The 20,752-nt window shown below is 38.4% G+C and overlaps 1 protein-coding gene across 3 annotated transcripts; it reads left to right on the forward strand.

Moving 5' to 3' along the window:
- Positions 1–1,526: 1,526 nt before the first annotated feature.
- MRPL39 (mitochondrial ribosomal protein L39) lies at positions 1,527–20,076 on the forward strand. Of its 3 annotated transcripts, none has more exons than XM_044442361.1 (10): positions 1,527–1,619; positions 2,430–2,633; positions 3,288–3,427; positions 4,508–4,607; positions 5,912–5,979; positions 8,488–8,600; positions 10,989–11,054; positions 15,550–15,703; positions 18,643–18,690; positions 19,951–20,076. In XM_044442361.1, the coding sequence occupies exons 1-10, from the start codon at positions 1,571–1,573 to the stop codon at positions 20,014–20,016; spliced, it is 1,008 nt and encodes a 335-aa protein (XP_044298296.1). In that variant the 5' UTR covers positions 1,527–1,570; the 3' UTR covers positions 20,017–20,076. The 3 variants fall into 3 exon arrangements, with proteins under 3 accessions (XP_044298296.1, XP_044298297.1, XP_044298295.1); XM_044442362.1 differs by lacking the exon at positions 1,527–1,619 and adding an exon at positions 1,651–1,709; XM_044442360.1 differs by lacking the exon at positions 1,527–1,619 and having other exon boundaries at positions 1,731–2,633.
- Positions 20,077–20,752: the final 676 nt, after the last annotated feature.

Raw genomic sequence — 20,752 nt, forward strand, 5'->3', positions numbered from 1 at the left:
ATGTGGCAATGAAAGTGTACTACAAAATAAGAAAAAACCTTGCCTTTTCTCCACATATCCCTCTTGAAATCAACTCAAATAGTGCCTGGCCAGGAATGTTTAAAACTCACAACTCCCTCCCACCTGACCTTAATTTCTTGATACTTTTAAGCACCTTACAGTCAACTGGCTATGATCAATCCTTGCTGGGCTCTTTTTTCCCCTCTACCTCATTTCAGTTTACATACTCATTTGGCAACTTCAGTGCTGCCCAGCTCCTTTTCCTTTGGACTTGCAACAGTAAAGTGGAACCCCCCCCCCCCATTCTGACCTATTAAAAATGTAAATCCACAATGCTGTGAAGTAACCATCTATTTGTAGATAATTTTATTTGGCAATTTCAGAGCTTGATAAGTGGGGCACTGCCATGTCTGCTATACCTTAGCAAATTAAGAGGTTAAAACTCAGCAACAAACCTTTTTGTGAAGATAAGTTCTCAGTGCTTAATGTTTCAACAGTGCTGTATTTTTTAAAGCATGAAAAGCTTCAATATAGAAATAGAAAGGCTTCAATATAGAAATTGATCTGGCTTATATTAGTATGTGCAGTGGTAGAACTTGCTCAGGTGGAATGTGTAAAGGCTTATGAATAAGATATATCCTGATTCCAACCCACCTATATCCACACAGCAATAAGTCTCACCCATTTCAATTGAATTTACTTCTAAGTAAGGTGTTTTGGGTTGTGTTATTACATCATGTGAGCCAGGTGGATGTAGACAAAACCATTTTGAGAATTCAGACTGAACCCTGCAAGTAACCCAGCTTTCAAGCATGTGCAGAATGCCACTGTCACTTCCCCGAGCCCTTCAGCTTGTTGTCCGGGATCTCAAGGCAAAGGGTGCAGTCGCTTTTTTGGGCAGTGCTGAGCCCAGAATTCTTCACTTTGCTGTGGCTTAAAGCTGCAGCTCAACCAGCAGCAAGCCAGCAGAGGATGGTAGTCATCATTGCCTCTCCTTTTAACTACACAGCAGAGAGAAGTTGATAGATGCAGCGTACTCCACTAACTCTCCACCTGTTGAATGTATGTCTGCAATGCTATCTCTGTTTGAGGTCTCCGCAAATCAAGGATCGCTCGAGCAGGCCGCGCGCAAACAGGATCCCCCAAAGGGGCTAAGGAGACAAGCGCAGAGTTGCGCTAGTATCAGGAGCTAAGTGGCGCTTTTATTCCGTTCTTCCATCCATTGCTGAGTCGGGGAGCTTCACTCGGAAAGGCCAGCTAGCGGCTGACACAGGTTATTTGCACTGCATCCTTTCCAAACTTGAAGGTCTCCGGATCAGTTGCATTTAGAATTGTCATCATTCCCAGCCAGCATGACTCATGGTCAGGAATGGTGGGAGCTGTAGTCCAAGACCTCGGGAGGTCGCTCGGTTGGGGAAGACTGCCCTCTAGCGGCAGTTCGCAAAGCTATACGAATGGATCCGTTGTAAGGCGGAACGCCAGGCTTCGACCGCGGTTTCCGGAGGACGACAAAGGTTGACTCTCCGTGAGTTCCGGACCGCTGGAAGGAGGCGGTGGAGACGAGGCAGCCATGGCCGCTTATTGGGTGACGCGCGTATTGTCGAGGAGGTGCAGCAGGAGTGAGTGAAAGAGGGAACTGAAAACATGGCTCTGCCTAGAAGTGGGGAGATGGTGTGCCTCGCTGTTCTTAATTAGGGGATGGTCACAGCGTATGTTGGTTGCGATGTCTAGTTTTTCAAATTAAGATACTTTAATTCCCCGTCTCTCTGAAAGAGTAATCCTTGTGTGCTGGGACTGAGTGCTATTTGTAGTCATTGGTGAAGGTCACACGATTTGCATGTATTCGAAAACATTTTCTTTGTTGATGCCACTGGAGCTTAAAAAATTATTAGAAATGTTCTAATAAAAATAAAAATAATAACAAAAGCGGATTCCTGGACTGTGAGCCATGGCTCCATCCAATAAGCTCTGTTTGGTTGGTGTCAACGTTGTATTATAATTACTGTTTTGTGAAATATGAATGGCAAGAACAGCAAAGTTGGTAGGTTTGGCTTATATTTGGAATAGTGTATGCTGCAACTGGTGATAGAATACCTGCTCAATGAACAGAACCTGTAATGTTATCACTGTGTATTTTGGTATGACCTCTATGATAGTACTAGAATTTATGGAGGACAGATAATATTGTCATCTCCCAAAATTTTCTGGCAGATATCTGCTTTGCAGAAGTAGTCTTTTTCTCCCTCCTCCACTTTTCTTATTTTGGTAGTATAGAAAAACACAGTCATTACTTAGTTTCACAGTTCATATGTCTTCTTCCTATGTTAACAATAGCTCCTGCCTTCAACATATTAGTGGAAACTGCTTCCAATTAAATTGGTGTTTGTCTTCTATGAAATGGTATTTAATGAGAGCTTTTTTCTTTGTAGGGTTTGTTTCAACAGCTTCTCCTCAGCTGTCAACAGCTCAGATTGCACAGTTGCGCAATGATCTCTTTGCAAAAGAGAAAGAGAGACAATTGTCTCTCTTTCCACGAATTGAAAAGATTGAAGTAAAGTATGTTGGCAAGTCTCACCCAGGTGCTGTTTTTATAATGAATAAAGGACTTTCTACTCCATATTCATGTGCTATGCGTAAGTAAATGGAAACTAGATCTGTTAATTCTGAATCTGAGTAGCAAATCAAATCATGCTTTATGTAATGCATCAGTTCCTATTATATAAAGAAGGAATACTTGAGTGCAACGAAGCATTCAATAAATGGCTAAAAGACTTACATTATAGCCAGTTTGATTACCCAGTCACTTCTGCATCCCAGTTAAATATTTCATCCTCCTCCATCCAATACTTTATGTATTGTAATGGCTTAACTATGCTATACCTGAGTAGCTCCTCCTTTTTCAGCCATCCTCATACTTGCCTTTCAATGCTGCTCTCTTGAACATTCCTAACACACTAAGAAAGAAAGCCATATTCCACTTATCAGACTTCTCTGCAACAGTCTATAAAATGCTAGGAACAAGAAGCCAAGGTGATATTTCTCTTTGGTATTATTTTAAGTGTTTTTAGATTATGATAGTGTTGAAGACTAAAGATCAGCACAGCTGGTTCTAGGGTGAAAAAAGGAGTGGTCAACAGCTGCTGTTTGCTTAATAAACAAAAAACCTTACAGAAAATCAAATAGTATGTTTTAATCTGCCTTGTTATTTGAACTGTTGATATTAATAACATTCACCTATGCTATAGGATCATGATGTTTGGAGGTTTTCTTGAATTTTTCCCCCTTAGATTTAAGTGAATGGCACTGTAAGCGATCTGTCCTGGCCCTTGTAGATGGTCAGTACTGGGATATGTACAAGCCTTTGACTCACTCGTGTGAAATCCAGTTTCTTACTTTCAAAGATGAAGATCCAGATGAAGTGAACAAAGTATGTTTGTGTCAATTTCCTCCACAGTGTTCTTTGTTATGTCTTGGGCTTTACTTCTATAATGCCTGAAGGGCAGAAGGATTCAGGTTTTGAATGTTGTTGAAGGGGAAGCACAGAGACTGGGTTAACATGATTTGAGCATAAGCATACTGTTTTTCCTTTATGTATTCTTTTGGAAGTTTGTCTTCCTAGATTTCTTCTCCTGCTTAGTTATGTGTTACTGAATAATAGTTGTATCCCTTTTGCCATACAATACGACCCCAATATCCATGGGGAATAGATTCCAAGCTTCCCAGTGGATGCTTGAAACCTTGGATAGTAATTAGCATTATACAGTCAGCCCTCCACATTTGCAGGAGTTAAGGATGCAGGACCCCCACGATAGTGGGAAGAACTGTGACTATCTCTTCCCTTCCTCAGACCTCAGCTCTGATACTGCATTACAATTACCTCTCTCATAATTTTCGACTTGAAACAAAACATGGTGTGCCAGCATGCATCCTGCTCTGGGGGAGCTCATCCTGCATTGTGCCATGAACCTTGCACACAGCAGCATGCCTGGTTTGGTGTGCTGCTCTTGCTGTAGGGTGGCGCACAATTGTAGGCAGTGGTTAGAAAGAGGAGTGTTCCCCATGTGGATGTCTGTGGAATAGTAGGCAGAAGGCCACAAAATTCCTCCCCGCCGCAAAAAAATAATTCCTATTTCTCAGACTGCAGTCAGCTGTAGTTAACTGTGCTAACTGAAAATCACGGATACAGGAGTTTTACTGTACTATATAAACAATGCTCTTTTTATTCCATGGGCAACTGAAAAACAGAATACTATGCCAAGTTAAAGAACTCTTAATATATGGGCATAAAGAACTCTTTAATATATGGTTGTTTTCTAGAGAGCTTCCTATCTTACTACCTAATCAAACAGGATGCATGAAAGTATTTTTATGTGAAAAACTGCTCTACTCCCTACATTTTCTTTTAAGAGTTTAACACTTTTAAAGTTCTATCTTCAATTGATATGAAGTATTTTGGGATAACTAGACATCAGAATAATGCATTTCTATTTGGCATTTTCTGTTTTAGGCTTATTGGCGCTCTTGTGCTATGATCCTGGGTTGTGTGTTAGAACAAGCATTTAAAGAGGAATACTCAGTCACTCTTGTGAGAGCTCCAGAAGTGCCAGGTAGAGAGATTTTTTGTGCAAGTTCCTATGATGTTTGAGTTGTATATTGCAGCACATGTAGATACTTCTAAGGCTAGAGCTCTGTTTAACTCATGCAGTTGAAAAGTTTTAGTAATATTTATACATCTGCTGGCTATTACTACCTCTTGTCATATATAATTCTAGAAAGACTTACGCTAAATGAAGAGATAAAAGCACACCTAGCTATTCTGTATCTGCTGTTGATTAACAGCATGGGATGACACCAATCTTAAGTGCTCTCTGTGTATATGTGGGAATAATTTATCTCTATTTTCTGCACAATCATCTACTTCAAATTTGCTAACAGGTATTTAGCAATGACCATAGCCTATGTCTTATCCTTGCTTAATTAACTAAATCTTGTAATGCAGAAATAATTGTCACATTTATATCTTGAATTTTTTCCAAGAGGAATCTCAGAAAACTTGCTCAGACTCAGGTCATCTTTATGTCAAAGCATGTCTTTAGATCATATATTAAAAAACTGCATATATATTTGCTTTTAGTAGACACTATCAGAGTGGTCTACAGATGAAAACAATACTGTGTATATCGATTTATATACATTAAAAACCAGTTATGTACTGCAGCAGAATAGGAAAAACAACCTGCATAGTGTATGTAACAATTCATGTGAGAGCAAGCCTCTCTGAACTTGATGAAGTATAGATGTGTATGGTTTGTATCATAAAAGACCTACAAGGCTTGAGCACACAGTCCTATGCATATTAGATAGAAAGTAGCCCTATAATTCTCAATGTGCTGAGACAGCTGGTGGGTGCATGCTGGGAGATGTGAGACATTTCTGTCTGAACAGGAATAGTGATATACCCTAAAAAGGTATGATCCAAGATGACCTTGAGCAAAAAACCTTCTCCAGTTACTATCTCCAGAAGGTTCCAGAATGTGGAGCAGGACATCAGAGGCCAATCTTAATGCTTGTTGGATCCATTTGTCAAATAATGTTGGCTATAGGGTGGAATAAAAATGGAATAAATATGCTCAAGGAAGATTCTGCAAGCCTTGTGACCATTTTGCTTGCTCTTTTCTGCACCTTTGCTACGTCTACAGTATCCCTTTTGATTTAAGGCAATTGGAACTGTATACAGCTTCCTGTACATGTTTGTGCAATAGCTTTATCCAAAGGTATCTCAGTTCTATATGAAACCACATTGCTTGGTTCTAAGTAGAATGTCTAAGTGTCTTTAGTTCAGACTTTGCAATGCTATTTATACCTACTTCAGTGATGTTAATGTTCTTCTGAATGATACCTTGCGATATAGTGATATCCGGAGCTTTCTGCTATGATGTAATCTTGGACAGCAGACTTGATGACTGGAAGCCATCTGCGGTAAGCATAATGTTACTTGATTGGACAGTTTTCAGTGTGGTCTTTCTCTGGAGAATTGTGAATGTTACAAGAGTCAGTAGACATTCTCATCCATGCTGATCTGCTATGTTGCTTTTTCTGTAGAAAAGAATGTATTGTATTTATGCACGATGGTTGGAATTTACTTTGTTCTGCTTCAAACTGACTTGACCTGTAACCCTCCTTCCCTGCCAATCTGAGTTTTATGATGTTCTCTGCTGGAAAAAGCATATAAAACCTGTCATTAAAAGGCTAATCAAGGTTTAAATTATGTTTACAATGCATATGGTTGAGAAAATATTTAAATTGGTATCTTTGTGCAGTTCAAAAAAACCTAGTGATCAGTGTGGAACAGGATGGAATAGATGTATAAATAAACATACAAAATCGACACAGACCTGGAATAGAATTAGTGCTAACATTTAAGAACTGTTCTATAGTTTTACTATTGGAGCATGAGCTGGATTCAGATATTTGGTAAACTCTGCGTTGTGTTGTAAGTCTGTATAGGCACCTATGCTTAACAAAAGAGCAGCCATGCTGGGTTAAAGTGAGGTCCATCTGGTTCTACATTACATTCATACAGTGGCCAAGTGAATGCTTGACGGGAAATGTGCAGGTAGCATTGACTGCAGTAGTGCCCTCTTGATTGTGATCTCCAGCAACATCTGGTCGTATTTCCAAATTACTTGGTAGAGCCAAGCAATGCCTATGGAGTTACTTTATCATTTGCAAATGCATGACATGGGGCCTAAAAGTTGCTATATATTGTTGGGAAATGCAGATGTGTTGGTAGGATGCTATAATACAAATATGAAGACTTATATATAGTTCAGATTTTTCCTAAAGTGAGACTTCTTGAAGTAATATGTTTTGTTTATCAGAGTTATATCCTGCCTTTTTTCTCACAACAAACTCAAATTGGCTTCCATAATTCTCACAACAAACTCTATGAGATCATTTACGAATGGGTGTAAATTAGAGTTCAATGTATAGTTTGCCCCCCCTCCCTTTGGTATTTGTTTTAATAGATTCTAGTGCTGAAAGAAATAACTCAGTTCTATTCTATTTCAGTTTGCAACTAAATCATTTGTAATGTTGAAATAATTGGCTTCAGAATAAAGATCAAAATTGTTTTTGCATGTGTTATACGACTAAAATTTACTTTATAGATTAGCATGACTAATGTGAAAACAAGTTGACAGCTAAAGTGAGAATGAAATAGCTATGTATGATACATTATCTTAATGAACTTAAATTGACAAGTGAGACCATCACCTGCATAACTTGGGTATATTTTGAGTATACTGCAAAAGACATATCTTGGGCACTGTCTTTTGGGAAACATTTATATAATCCTATCCTGCTAGACAAAAGAAACTGTCAGCTCTGTGCAGACGATTTAACCAGTTGGTGGTAATTTCAGACTGGTTCCAGAGTGATTGCTGTTTGCATTGCTTGGGAATATAGTAATTGCCCTTTTTTGTGGGAGCACGGACTGTACACTAAGGTGTAAAAAAATTCCTGCTTCTAAAAAGGGACAGCATTCCAGCCAGGATAAATGTCACAACATTTCTGTCTCTAACAAGTCTTGGCTCATCCCAAGAGCAAGGTCAGGGCTATCCTAAGTAGACAGGCTTTGAGAAGCCCACTGGAGGATGGCAATTAATTCTTTCAGGCCAAAACTTTCAGCCGCTTGAGTTATTGGAAGCAACAGTAATCATATTGGCCATAAGAAAAAGTCCAAAATTCATGTTTCTGTAATACATTTATGGACCAACCAAAATACTCAAAAATTTGTGCAGACTTTTGAAATTCCCAGATTGCTTTGTTTGGTAAGATGTTAAACAGGCAGATGGGAAAGGGATAGGGAGGAGTAAGCATGGTTACTAGACAGTGAAATTGTGTTGGTTGTTAACCCTTCTTAGTTAGACTTTGGTGTAATGAAGGAAAAAAGAGTCTTCAGGTCATGTGATGGTTACAGGAGCGTGCTGATGCCTGTGGTTATCCTGGGAAGGGAATTTTGGGGACTATGAAGGCCACTTGTTTCAGCAGTGTTCTCACAGGCTTGTGTTCCCAATGGCTCACAATGAGAAATTAGGCAGTTCTTTTATTAGCAAAATGTGAGGACGGATGGGGATGTAGATGCTGTTCTAGTAATAAGTTTATTGACGCCATTTTGGGAAGTATTCCTAGTGGTTAGAGGGGAACAAACTCCCTAAGAATGAAGTCTAGCTTCAGACAGTGTAAATCTTGATGCTTCATTGTTGGGGTCTGCTATAGAACAGCTAATTACAGTATTGTTGATGCCTCACAAAAATAACAGCTAGTTGTAGTGACTGTAAGAAAAATTCAACATTCATGTTGCTGTAATATGTTTATTAGGTCAACCAAAACCCATCAATCCACTGATTTAAATGCTGTGCTTTGAAGTCTTCATTCTTTATTTTTCTTGCATGCTCATAGTTCTCTTTCTTTTTTGCTTTCAAGGAAAGTTTCCGTTCTCTTACAAGAGATGTTCATAAACTAATTCAGAAGGACCTGGCATTTGAAATGCTTGATGTTGATGCAAAAGTGGCACTTGAAATCTTTCAACATAACAAGTCAGTATCAATATATTGGACACATATAAAATGTCATAGTAAAATGTATTGGGTGTATATTTTATTGAAATTGGAATAGTGTTACATAGCAGAAAAATATTTACAATTTAAGTTGATCTTTAAAAGCTGATCCAATTCTATTACTTTGCACTTATTAAAGTATGGACCTGAAGTTCTCATAGTATTAGCCAGCAGGTGGCAATAGAGTATGTTACTGATGACTAGAGAAAAGTCAGATAACTGTGAGACAAGTCCCATTAAATCAGGTAGCCATAAATGTAATGCATTTATGTCCCTGCTATGTGGTAAATAATACACATCAATCTACTGCAGTGAGACTGAGAATGATTAAAGGGGGAATGTATTAAAGGGGAGTATTAATGTATTTGAGCTAGAATGTATAGATAAATACCTATCTAGGGTGGGAAATCTTTTTTGGTTTGAAAGCATCCATTTCAGGAATGCCCTTGGACAGTACATTCCAGCTGTGGACAAGTCAGTAAACATAAGTAGATAGAACTAAAATTAAATCTCACCAATTTGTAACTACTTTATAGCAGGAAGCACATCTATTCAAAAGTAAGCATGAGCAGCATGTTGATGCACAGATAAGCAGGACAGGATTAGACATACACAGGGTATGTCTACTCAGAATTAAGCTGGACTGAATCACTCAGTTGGTTCACCCATGCCCTATTTGCCCAGCAGGGAAAAGTTCTTATGCTGCTGAGCTTTTTGCCTCCATGGGAAAGTTCTACAGGCTTTGTCAGGCCCATGTGCCAGAGGTTCTTCATCCTTGGTAGATATTCTAGTACAGTGATAGTGAACCTTTTAGAGACCAAGTGCCGAAACTACAACTCAGAACCCACTTATTTATTGCAAAGTGCCAACTCTTTGGCAATAAAACCTGAATTTGCTGACCACCAGCACAAGGGGGCAATGTTCCACTGACCACCAGCTTTTGGCCAGCCCTGAAAAGGCATCTGAGTGTATTTCCTACCTTCTGCTAAAATCACGGTCCAAGCAAATCCCTGGCAGCACACTGACTGGCCATGCAAAACCTTGGTGAGTCCTGGCTAATGAGTGATGTCATTGCCTGACACCCTTAATCTTTCTGAATATGCGCATGGCTGCTGGAGCGATCATCAGTGGACAAAGAGGGCTCTGCATGCCCCTTTGGGCATGTGTGCCATAGGTTTGCCATCACTGTCCTAGTAGAACATAGTGAATCCTATATTGGCTGCTCGGTCCTCGAAAAGAACAACATAAGGCAGAGGGAAAATGAATCCCTACCCTTGTAAGAGTTAGCAGTTGGGAAGGAAAATAGTACAGGTGGTTATGAACATTCAATCTCTGGTGGATTCCACATCTGTATTTCGTCACCTAAATTTACTATCTTATGGTGAGTTTGTTTGATGTCACAGCATTCAGCCATGGGTGTCACCATTGGCAGCTCATTTAATTTGGAGAGTGCTCATGATGATCCTGACAAACTGACTCATCTGGGATCTTCCTTACCCTTTGTTTCTTCAGGTAGTATTGCAGGGGATGTTACAGGGAAGAATTTTTTTGCTCCCTGACAGCTTTAATTGTGATCCAGTTACAACTTATTGCAGCTGCCTCTAATTTTTTCCCTGAGGTGTTAGATGCTGGCTGTTGGCTACAAAGTGAGCTTTTAGCTAGACCCCACAAAGTACCTTGTGGTACTTTGAAGGAGCTGTCCAGGTCTGGCCACTATTGTAATATTTTTGTGTCTGCAAGGGTTGCAGTGCTCTTCCCCCTTAGTTTTCCTGTTGCACAAACAGGGCTTATTCCCTGAAGCACAGGCGGGGTCAACCTTGAGGCAATGTGCAGAGTGATGTATGCTGCAAGAGAGCAGTGAGAAGCCCGTTGAATATCACCCTAGCTGAAACTGGAACTCCATTACTACCCCTTGCTTTCAGTGGGTAGAGCAAGCCTCCCATTGAAAGCAGAGTTGTGAGGGATCTTTTGCAAACAGCATTTACTTCCTACTAAGAACTTTCGCTTGTTGATTTCTTCCCTTTCGTTCTCCTGGAGGAAATGAATTCAGCACCTCAACCCTCGGGCTCAGCAAAGCGTAATAGAAAGGAAAATGGATTTTGACTCCTCAGTTCATTTTCCTTTTAAATTTTGACACAACTAACCACTCATGGTGGATGACAGCAACCCTAGAAAAGCCAGGTGATCCTCGGAGTGGGTTGCTCTGAAAACACAATCCAACATGAGTGGCCTGAACTGTATTCTCATAACATGACAATCACCCCTGATTAAACAAAAAAGTAAAATTGTATACTGTCCTATTGTCCAAACCAGGGCGATTGTATACTGTGTGAAATTTAATTATTGGTCTCTTTCCTTGTGCTATAGGTTCAAACTGGACATAGTTGAACAAAGAGCTTCACAAAATCCTGAAGGAAGAGTAAGAGTACAAAGGTGAGAGAAACATTTGTTTGTTTTCTAGATAAAAATCTTAATTTTCAGCATCCTTATTATGTAAAATAGTTTGAGCTTCTCTAGAGTCAAATGGCCAGCTTGTTTGGGCTGTTTGCATTTTTTTTCCAGTCTTGGGATGCATAAATGCACAGGCCAAGGGCTGATGAGTGTTCCCCCCCCACTCCAATTCTAAGAGGAGGAGGAAAGGTCTGTTTTTAGGGATGTATGTGATTGAATTTGCAAAACATGCCAACCCACTCTGGCAATAAGTCATGGTAGGCTGGTCTTGCAAAGTACACAAGATGAGTACACAGATATTGGGTTCATTGTGGGTACTTTGCTCGCTCTCCCTCTTTTTCCCTTATTCTTCCAAGCTGTATCCCAGGAGAATTCCCTCCCTCTGATAGCCATGGTTACAAGCTGACTTTGGCTTGCTGTATCTGTCCTTTTACATCTCCCTATTTATTTATTTAGAAAATTTCTATGCCACCCCATTCGCCAAAGCCTCGGGACGGCTCACAAAACATTAAAATATAATACATTAAAAATATAAAATGAATTAACAATATAAAATAAGTCGCCCTGGCCAAAGAATAAAAGAAGGAAATAATATTAGCAATTAAAATGACGTTTGCATAAAAAGGTAGTCTGTTTGTTTTGTGGTAAGGGTAGTTTTGTTAATGTTGTCAGTCACATGTACATGCCAACTACAAATAAGAGCACACTGCAACACCACAGCAGAGACTGCAAAGATACTGCATAGGGTTGACTAGTTCTACAGAACTCTTCCCCAAATTTATTTATCCTTCAACATTCTGTGTCCATGCCAATAAACAAGACCAACAATGTAGGCTTTTATGCATTTTATTGTCCATATGAAGATTACGGTGCAAATACACATACTTTACAACTTCTCTGATACTCAGTTCTGCTCTCGTCAAGCTATTTTGTTCAATTAATGCTGAGAGTACAATCCTATGCCCTCCCAAAGCATCTGAGCGCCATAGAATTATTCAGAGTCCCAGCTCCAAGCTCCCTGTGAGCTCAAAGTTTGGATACTGAAAGTCAAGCTACTCTGCTCCTTTTGCAGAACTATGTGGGATGCCCCCTCAAGGTTGCAAATGGACCACAGAGAAAAGAGGAATGCCGTTTCTTTCATCATATCCAGATGGTGCCCCGGTGTCCTCCTGTCCACCCCCCACCCCCCACATGCTGCTTCATTTAAATGGCCAAAAATGGGTATCTAGATGAAATGCAGGATGAGGCACTGGCAATGCAGATTGCGAGTTATTTCATGCACTGGGTGCCCATATCCCTGCATAAAGTGTGGGGAGCACTAGATGACACCTTGCAGCACCCCTCTTTGTCATGACTTTGTTATACAGAGACAAACTAGTTTATGAAGGTGTTAGTGTTCCCTCAAAATACTTCAGACCTACTCCATCAGGTATAATATCAGACTTATCATCCACCAAGCTAAACATAGTTCAGTGGTGGCATTTTGCATCAAGCAGGCACAACCCTCTATTTTTAAACATGAGGTAGATTAAGAAAAATAAATTTACTGAACATTTGGTGGGCTGCAAAATATGGTTGATGGGTCATAAGCCATGCTAGTGAAATCCAAGATTAATGAGAACAAGTCTTAGTACAATTCTATTTCTTTTGTTAGCAATAAGCTCCATAGTGTGGTGCAGTACTTTATAAAAACTTCTGAAAAGGACTGGACACAGCAGAATCCAAAAATAATCACAGGACACTTCAAGTTTCACTTTCATCAAGCAGCAGCATATAAATTTGTTTCTATCATATGTCACACACTGGGGGTATGACTCAGTGAGAAGAGCTGGTTTCCTCATAATTGTGCCTCATGCACATTTTTTTTCCTTCAAGTAGGAAGATCCAATACCAACTTTTCCAAAACAAACAGGATGGCTGGCAATTTAATGGGAAGCACCATGGCTTTTGGTATTTTGTATTAGTCGTCAAAGTTAATTCTACATTAGTGCTTCCTTCCAAAATTATCCTGGCCTTCAGAACATTTCCTGTGTTCACCTGAAAGGTGTGCCTTATTCCATTGGCAAATCTGAGATTAAGGCCACGGCCATTTTATAAGACAGAGTTTTTTTGTCTTCCACAAAAGCACCACATTCATGTTCACATCTACCATATTTTCCGTGGCCATAGCTAGGAGCTTGAAGAAGTCTCTTGGTCTTCTTCATTGGAAAAAAGCTGCGTTGCCAGGTCCTTCCCTACCCACTTCAAGATGGTGAAAGCAGGCTAAAGAGATTTTTTTTTAAATTCCCTTAAGGAGTAGTCATCAAGTGGCCTTTCAAAGTATGTTATGGCATTTTAGAGGGACTGCCTTTTGAACCCACAGGTGAGACCATTTTAAATTTTCTTCTTTTTTAAAGTGATCAAAACTAAACAAAGCAAGTATATGCACAACAAAAAACAAGAAAAGATGCTGAAATTAGCGCACATTCCTAAGTATCCAGGTAACAGCATAAATCCAAGTATGGCAATTATACATAAGCTTAAACAGAAGTACACTAAATACATGTCTGTATGTCCATTTGAGGACAGCATCTGTGTGTCATGCACTCACATACTGAAAACTTAGTAAAGTCTTCAATCCATTGCCTTGTAAGAGGTGAGCTTTTATTCTTCCAGTGTTGTAGTCTTTTAGCTGTCAGAAGGACACAGAAAAACCATTTGCTTTGATAAATTAAAAGCATTTGTATATCTGAAAATATTAAAGTGTGTTCTGATAAAAGTTTATCCCTATTGTGACTTAAACCCAAAAAGAGGCAATTATGGGAGACATATGAAGACCAAAAAAGGTCTAAAGTAGCACTCCACATCTTAGATGATACATTCCAGTTCTCTATTCCATTCCTCCATTAGACCTAATATATCATATTTTCATTCATAACAGATACTTTATAGGCATGGCTCATGGGTCAATGTAACTGATCAGCCTCAATGGGGATTTATAACTGAGAATATTATGAGGTTGAAAATGCTGTAGGACCAAACCTGGATTCCAGCAGATGTTGTTGTAAATATAGCCATTTAGCTCCCACAGGCAAAATGTATCAAATAAGAAAATGACAGAAATTCATAATCTTCTCCCACTAATTAAGTCAAAGTAAACCAACAACATATCTGCTCAAGACAACATTTTAAACCAGTATTTAAATCTAGATTTTACCATAACGGTTGAGCCTAATCCAAAATTATAGGAATATAAAACCATTAGTTCTGGAATTAACAAGCTAGAAAAGGGTTTATACCATTCGAATGGAAACATGTTTGGAATAGGTAATTTCTTGGGACTCATATTTTAAATTGTTACAATTTTCTTTGTATAGAAGGTGAAACAAACTATGGCTGTTTTCTTGGAGTTGATACTCTGAAAAATAATCTGGGGAAAAATACATCCTTATGTAGCTGTGATATTTCACTACCCCCATTGTCTAAATCCAAGTAAAACTTCTGAAATATAAATCTACTTCTGTAGGACAAATGCATGTCTCTTCATTTCATCTTTAAGCTTGGTGATTGTATTTTATTGTTTATGCTGGTCAAAACAATATTGCAAAATCTTACTAGGATATTCCTTGTTCTTCCAATAAGCATGCTTTAAACATGTTAAAGTGACGTCTGTTTGCTGTAAAAGAGTGCTATTGAACCTATATATAATATTCTGCAATTCTTGATAAATGAATGGTTAAACTGCAAATTTAGTAATAGCAATTTCAACTCATTTAAGCTTTTGATTGTTACAATTTTATGAAGGAATGAAGAGGTGTGGTAGCCAATTAACCCTTCTGTAAGCACATAGAGGGTGGGAAAACGGGGGAAATTTGCTTCTCTATTAAGAATAAAGGACCAGAACATAAAGGAAAAGGCTCTTGAAAGGGTGTGTTTCTGAAAAACAGCTCCTTCTTGGCAAATGAACCCTCTGCCTTTGCTTTCAATGAGCATTTCACCTTCTGTAACTTGGCTATTGAAAACAAGGTTGTAGGGAAGGGATTACCAGCCTCAGTTTGGATTTGTCCCAAAAAAATAAAAGCCCTGTTTGGGCAATGGGCCATTCTTGTAAAACCAAGCAAAAAATCCTTAAAGGGATAACCCATAATCACCAACCAAAACCAGCTAGTGATTGTAGTCTGAAGAGGTGGAGCCCACTGAGCATTCTGCATGCGGCAATGCTAGTTATCCAACAGCTGCTTGGTCAGAGTGGAAACTAGTTGTTGAGTCTCATCCCTGGAGGGTCATGTTGTCCAGGGTTGTACAACATAAGCCATCATGCGCAACAATAACCCAGCCACAGCCTATGGGCACTGCAGGGTATCTGGTTTGAAAAAACAAGCCCCTCCTGGTGAGTAACCCATATTCACATGACAGTAAGTTGCCATGCTATGTGAACTAGATCAATGCTACATTTGTTTGAAGTGTTTTATTTTTTTTCTGTATTACTTTCAATCAGATTTGGTGACTTTGTAGATATTGGTGAAGGTCCTCATATACCCCGAACTAGCTTCTGCTACCAATATGATGTGACAGCAGCTCATAATCTTCAAAGCAGCCAGTCTGAACTTCTACGAAGATTCCAGGGTGTCTCTGTTCCTATTCATTTAAAGGTTAGTAATCCATTTATTTATCAATATTTGTGATAGGATAAGGAATAGGAAGGATGTTTATTGCATATCTATGCAGATAAATTCATGTACCTTTTTATTTTCCCATATTCCAAGTTTCAATATATTGGATATTAGTAGCTACAATTATTCCAAGTGAGTTAATAGACAGAATGCCACTTTTGCTCTGGTGTGTTTCCAGCTGTTTTTCTCAGGCTCAGTACAAATTTCCATTAGTCATTTGAGATTAATGTTGTATATACTATTAAGAGGAGGAAGGATACAGCATGGTTTGTCAAATTGTTAAACTGAGACTTTGTATGGTAGTTAATTTTAGCTCTCTGTTATCCCTTGTGCTTTTTTAAGGGAGAGGCAATATGTAAATATATTGAATAAACAGCAAAACAGCTTAAACTTCACATATAAAAGTAAAATTGCCTGTTTTATTTATTTAAAGCACTTATACACCATTCTTCAGCCAGAGAGGTTCCCAGAATCTATATTAAGCTTACAGATTAATACATTTAACACAGTTCCTGCCTTTAGCCCTATAGTCCAAAATGGTAAAACACAATAGCAAAATGGATGTGAAGACAGATCCTAAACAGGGCTGCAAGGTTGTTAATGGGGACTCACTCATAAGAACATACTATGCCAGTCCTCTTTCAGCTGCAGTAGCACCCAGTTGATGTCTGGGGAAAATTCAGTGTTAGTATTAGCATTTAAAGCCCTAAATATTTTAGGGTCAAGTTATCTGAAAGAATAGCTCATTCCCTATGTAACTATGTGGACCCTAAGGTCATCTTCTAGGGTCCTTCTCTGGGAGCCTCTTCCAAAGGAAGTAAAGGAGGGCTACCAGGAGAGGGGTCCTTTCGGTTGTGGAATGGAATGAGTTCTCTGAAAAGGTACGCCTGATACTTTCTATTCATTTTGGCACCAGGTAAAACCCTTTTTTTTCTCCCAATATTTTAAGTTAGTTTTTAAATCTTAGTTTTAATAATGCATTTTATTCTGTACTCTGCAGTCTGTACTCTGCAGTACTCTGCAATCTACTCTAATTGTACTGTTTTATTGTTTCATATGTTATTTCCCTACGTTTGAACTTTTGTTAACTGTCCAGAGAGCCTTTGGCTATTGGTCAACATAAAAATCAAATAATAAATAAATGGGAAAGGCAAAGGAAAACCTGAAAGCAGGAGCTTGAGTTAATGTTACATTAAAGACCTTGTATTGCTTTTTCTACTGAAGAGCAAAGAACAGGACAAACAATTCCACTGAGTTTTCTAGTCTCAGTGGAGAGAATTCAGCAAAATATCAAGTGTATTCCTCAATTTTCTATTCTAGAAACCAGACTAGCAGCAGCCAAGAAAATAAGGGATTTTTTATTTCTTTTCAGTCCTCAAAACTAAATTTTAATGTGGTCTAACAGCTTTTATGAATTTTTGTTCATGTTTACAATGTTTTGCTGCAAACCTCAAGCTTTGCAGAAGCAGGATATTAAAATATTTAATAATGTCCTGTCCATGGTTGGTGAGAGAAAATGAAAATCTAGGAGAAGATCAAGCATCTGCTTTCAGCTTGGGCCATCCGGCTTAGAAAAGTTTTTGTCACATGAAGTAGCTGAATGTGAGTGTTCCTTTGTCCTATAGATTTGCAACAGTAACTATTGCAGATGACTCTACTAAATTGTAGAGAACTATCCTAGTATTATTTTTTATTTTTATTATTATTTTTATTTATAGTTATATCTGCTTATTTTTATTTATAGTTATATCTTGCCTTTTTCCCTTCCAAGGCAGCTTACACAATTCTCTCCCTCTCAAGCTTATTCCAACAATACCAACACTTATAACAACCACCCCCACCTTTCTTGGCATAATTAAAAAAGGAAGCATTATGCAGAAGACAGAAGTTGGATAATATCCAGAACATGGAGACACAATTAACTCATTTACTACATGCCTTTACTGCATGGGATAAAAAGACATTATCTTCTCAGCCATATTTACCATGGCATTGTTCAAAATATGACATTTTTTTCAGAGCCTGATCTACCTGTCAAGTTTACTAGGATTTGGTCCAAATAATGCATAATTCAATGCAGAGTGGTCCGTATAGGAGCATATGTGAGATTGACGCCAATCCAATTCATAGGAGCAGCATCTCTCATTATATGGTATCCTTTGGAATCTTCTGTATAAGATTGCTGAAGGCATAATATTAATTTAGGCCAGGTTAAAAAGCTCTACATTTCCCCAGGATTGTAAATAATATAGATATGGAGCCATCTGGCCATGCTTGATAGGACTCATGGAATTAAAGGAAGAAAACATTGTTTGCCATACTCTGTACGTCTTGAAATTCATTATCTAAAATCGTGCATTTTATTCTTCAATATGCCTCTGCTTGGGAAAGCAATCTTAGTAGATTCAGCAATAGACTTATAGTTCTAATTTTCAATAAGGGTTGAAAACCATCAGAGTCTGAAATTAGTTGAATACCAACACTGTGAGATAGGTTGGGCTGAGAGTCTGTGATGGCCCAAAGTTGCTCAGTTAGCTCCATGGTTGAATGAGAACTAGAATCCAGACCTCCTGAGTTCCAGTCCCATGCTCTTAACCACTATACTACACTGGCTTTGTTGAAGTGAATTGATAAAGGTGTTAAACAGTGTGATTGCATGTGTGTATCAGTAGATTGCAATGGAGCTCTTCTGGTAAAGTTTTGTGAAGAGCTGAAGGAAAAGCTCTGCAGATTTGGATAATTCCATTAAAAGCACATGCTTGCAGTTAGGAATATTTTCAGTACTGTGAAATTGGAGTGATGGAAGTCCCTGTAAGTTCAATTCATGTCGCAGAGCATCAGTTTAAGTGGATATTAGAAATCACAACAAGCTGTCTATTCTGTTGCTGTATAAGTAATTGCATGCTTTCATATTTCAGCTTCATCATACTCTATGGCACAGGTTGCGGGAAAGGTCTCAGAAACTGGTGAGTCTGAACTTCAGAAGTGTTAACCTTAAATTCATCATGGCTTATTTTTCTGTTATTTATTGAATAAAAGATATAACACTGTAGTACAATGTTGATATGAAAAATCATTGGGGTTAATGTGCATTTAGATGTCACCATCTGCTCTGCTCTTGAATTTGGATTTTTCCCAGTAAAAAGGTATTTCCAGGTATGCTAGTGGGTGAAACTATGTTGGTTTTTATTCAGCTGGAAAAACTTAAATATTCTATGGCTTTATGGATGAACTTCTGGTCTTTTAAATTCTAGAAACCAAAAAAGATGTAAACATATTATGTGTGGTAATAGTGGCACTTCTGCTCTTCTCCAAGAGACAATATTCAGCCTATGAAATGGTACCTATGCTGTTTTAGATTTTAATGGGCTCTTCCTGTGGCAGTGCATATATTCACACATGAATCAGTGTGCATATAACTTTTTAAAATGTAAAGGAGCAGCATTCTACCCCTTTCAGCTGATCACTTCTGTATATAGGCAAAACTGATGTGTATAACTCATGTGGATTGTTCATATTTTACAGTATGTATGTGTATTTTTATGTCCTGTCAGTAACCTGATTCCAAACTACTTTTAAGAATTAGCCCTTTTGATGCAAAAATAGCGAAGAAAAAGTGGCCCGGAGGACAGACAATATGAGGAAACAATTCAGAAATTAAATTGAAATAATAGAGAGAGACCTGAATTGCACCAGACTTTTTAAAAATTTATGTGACTTCTGGAATTGGATTTTGAAGATGATGGCTCTGGCATAACAGTATTGAGCAGTATTATCATATGGTTTGAATTGTTGATATACTGTAAGATTTCAGTTTTTAATATTTTTAATTCTTGGGGCATGGTGGATCAAAATGCTTGAACATATTTTAAGTGTGCAGCATTGAATGAACTTTAACTTAAACAAAGTACTTGAACCTACTTCCCCTAACCTGAATGTGTAAAAAACAGCTGAAACTCCTACAGTATAGTGTATGTTGATGGGATAGCTTTCAAAGCGAAAACACTGCAATTTGGTCTTTCCAAGGGAGGTAAGAATCATGTCATATCTGCTCAAATATCACAGCCTTATCACTGGAAAATCCACATATTGAAAAAAGCGATTGCAAGTAGCTTAATTTGAGCATGATGCTTTTTCATTTATTCCAAGTGAAATAGAACAATTGTAATACATTTGGAGCTTGGGCAAGTATACACTCTAAGAAAAATATTTACCATGTTTTGCAGGTCAGCGAAGACAGAGCAAAGGAAGCAAAAGATGGAAATGAAATCACAGATACTGTATCAGTCTAAGTCTTTTCGATCTGCATCCGGGGAACAAGTTTCAACATTAAATTGACATTTTTTTAAGAAGACTTATTTTATTATTTAAATCATTTCTTCAAAAAGGGATGATGACCAAATGTTTTCACAGACAGACAGAAAAAACATTGACAAAATCTTGCCCCCTATTTCATCAAAACAGAAGTTGGGTGTAAACTTTAAAGTCCCCTCAAATGTTCATAGGTGTTGGGGGATCACTAAATTCATTGGAGTACCTGCAGACTTTCACTTAATTATTTGAGCAGGATCGCTGGAGAAGGAATCTGGAGAAATGGGTTCAGATCCTGATTCTAGCAGATAATGTTCTCTAGTCTTATTACCTGTCCATAACCATATTTCAGTACAGTTAGTAGTTGCTGTGTATTGACATTTATGTTCTCTGTTATACCAAGATCAGGGCATAAAAACCCTGAGATATGGCCACTAAGGGAGGCTACAAGAATAACATCAAAGTAGGAATGTTTTAATGTGATTTGGTAACTTGGTGGTCCAATGTTGTGCACTAGGACTTAGGTGATATGGGGTGAACCCTAATTTTGGTAGATGCAGTTACTGTTTCAACAGCCAGAGTAGACTGGCTGTAAATAGACTTAAATGTAAATATTCTTTACATTTAAATGTATGGGTATTGCAGTGTTTTAACTAGGAGTGTTAGAGTGTAACAGGAGAGATCCATTCATTTAAGGATGTGGTGAGACCAGAACGC

The sequence above is a fragment of the Varanus komodoensis genome, unplaced genomic scaffold, assembly GCF_004798865.1.
Source record: "Varanus komodoensis strain SLA01 unplaced genomic scaffold, ASM479886v1 scaffold4, whole genome shotgun sequence".
In the NCBI taxonomy this organism is placed as follows: domain Eukaryota; kingdom Metazoa; phylum Chordata; class Lepidosauria; order Squamata; family Varanidae; genus Varanus; species Varanus komodoensis.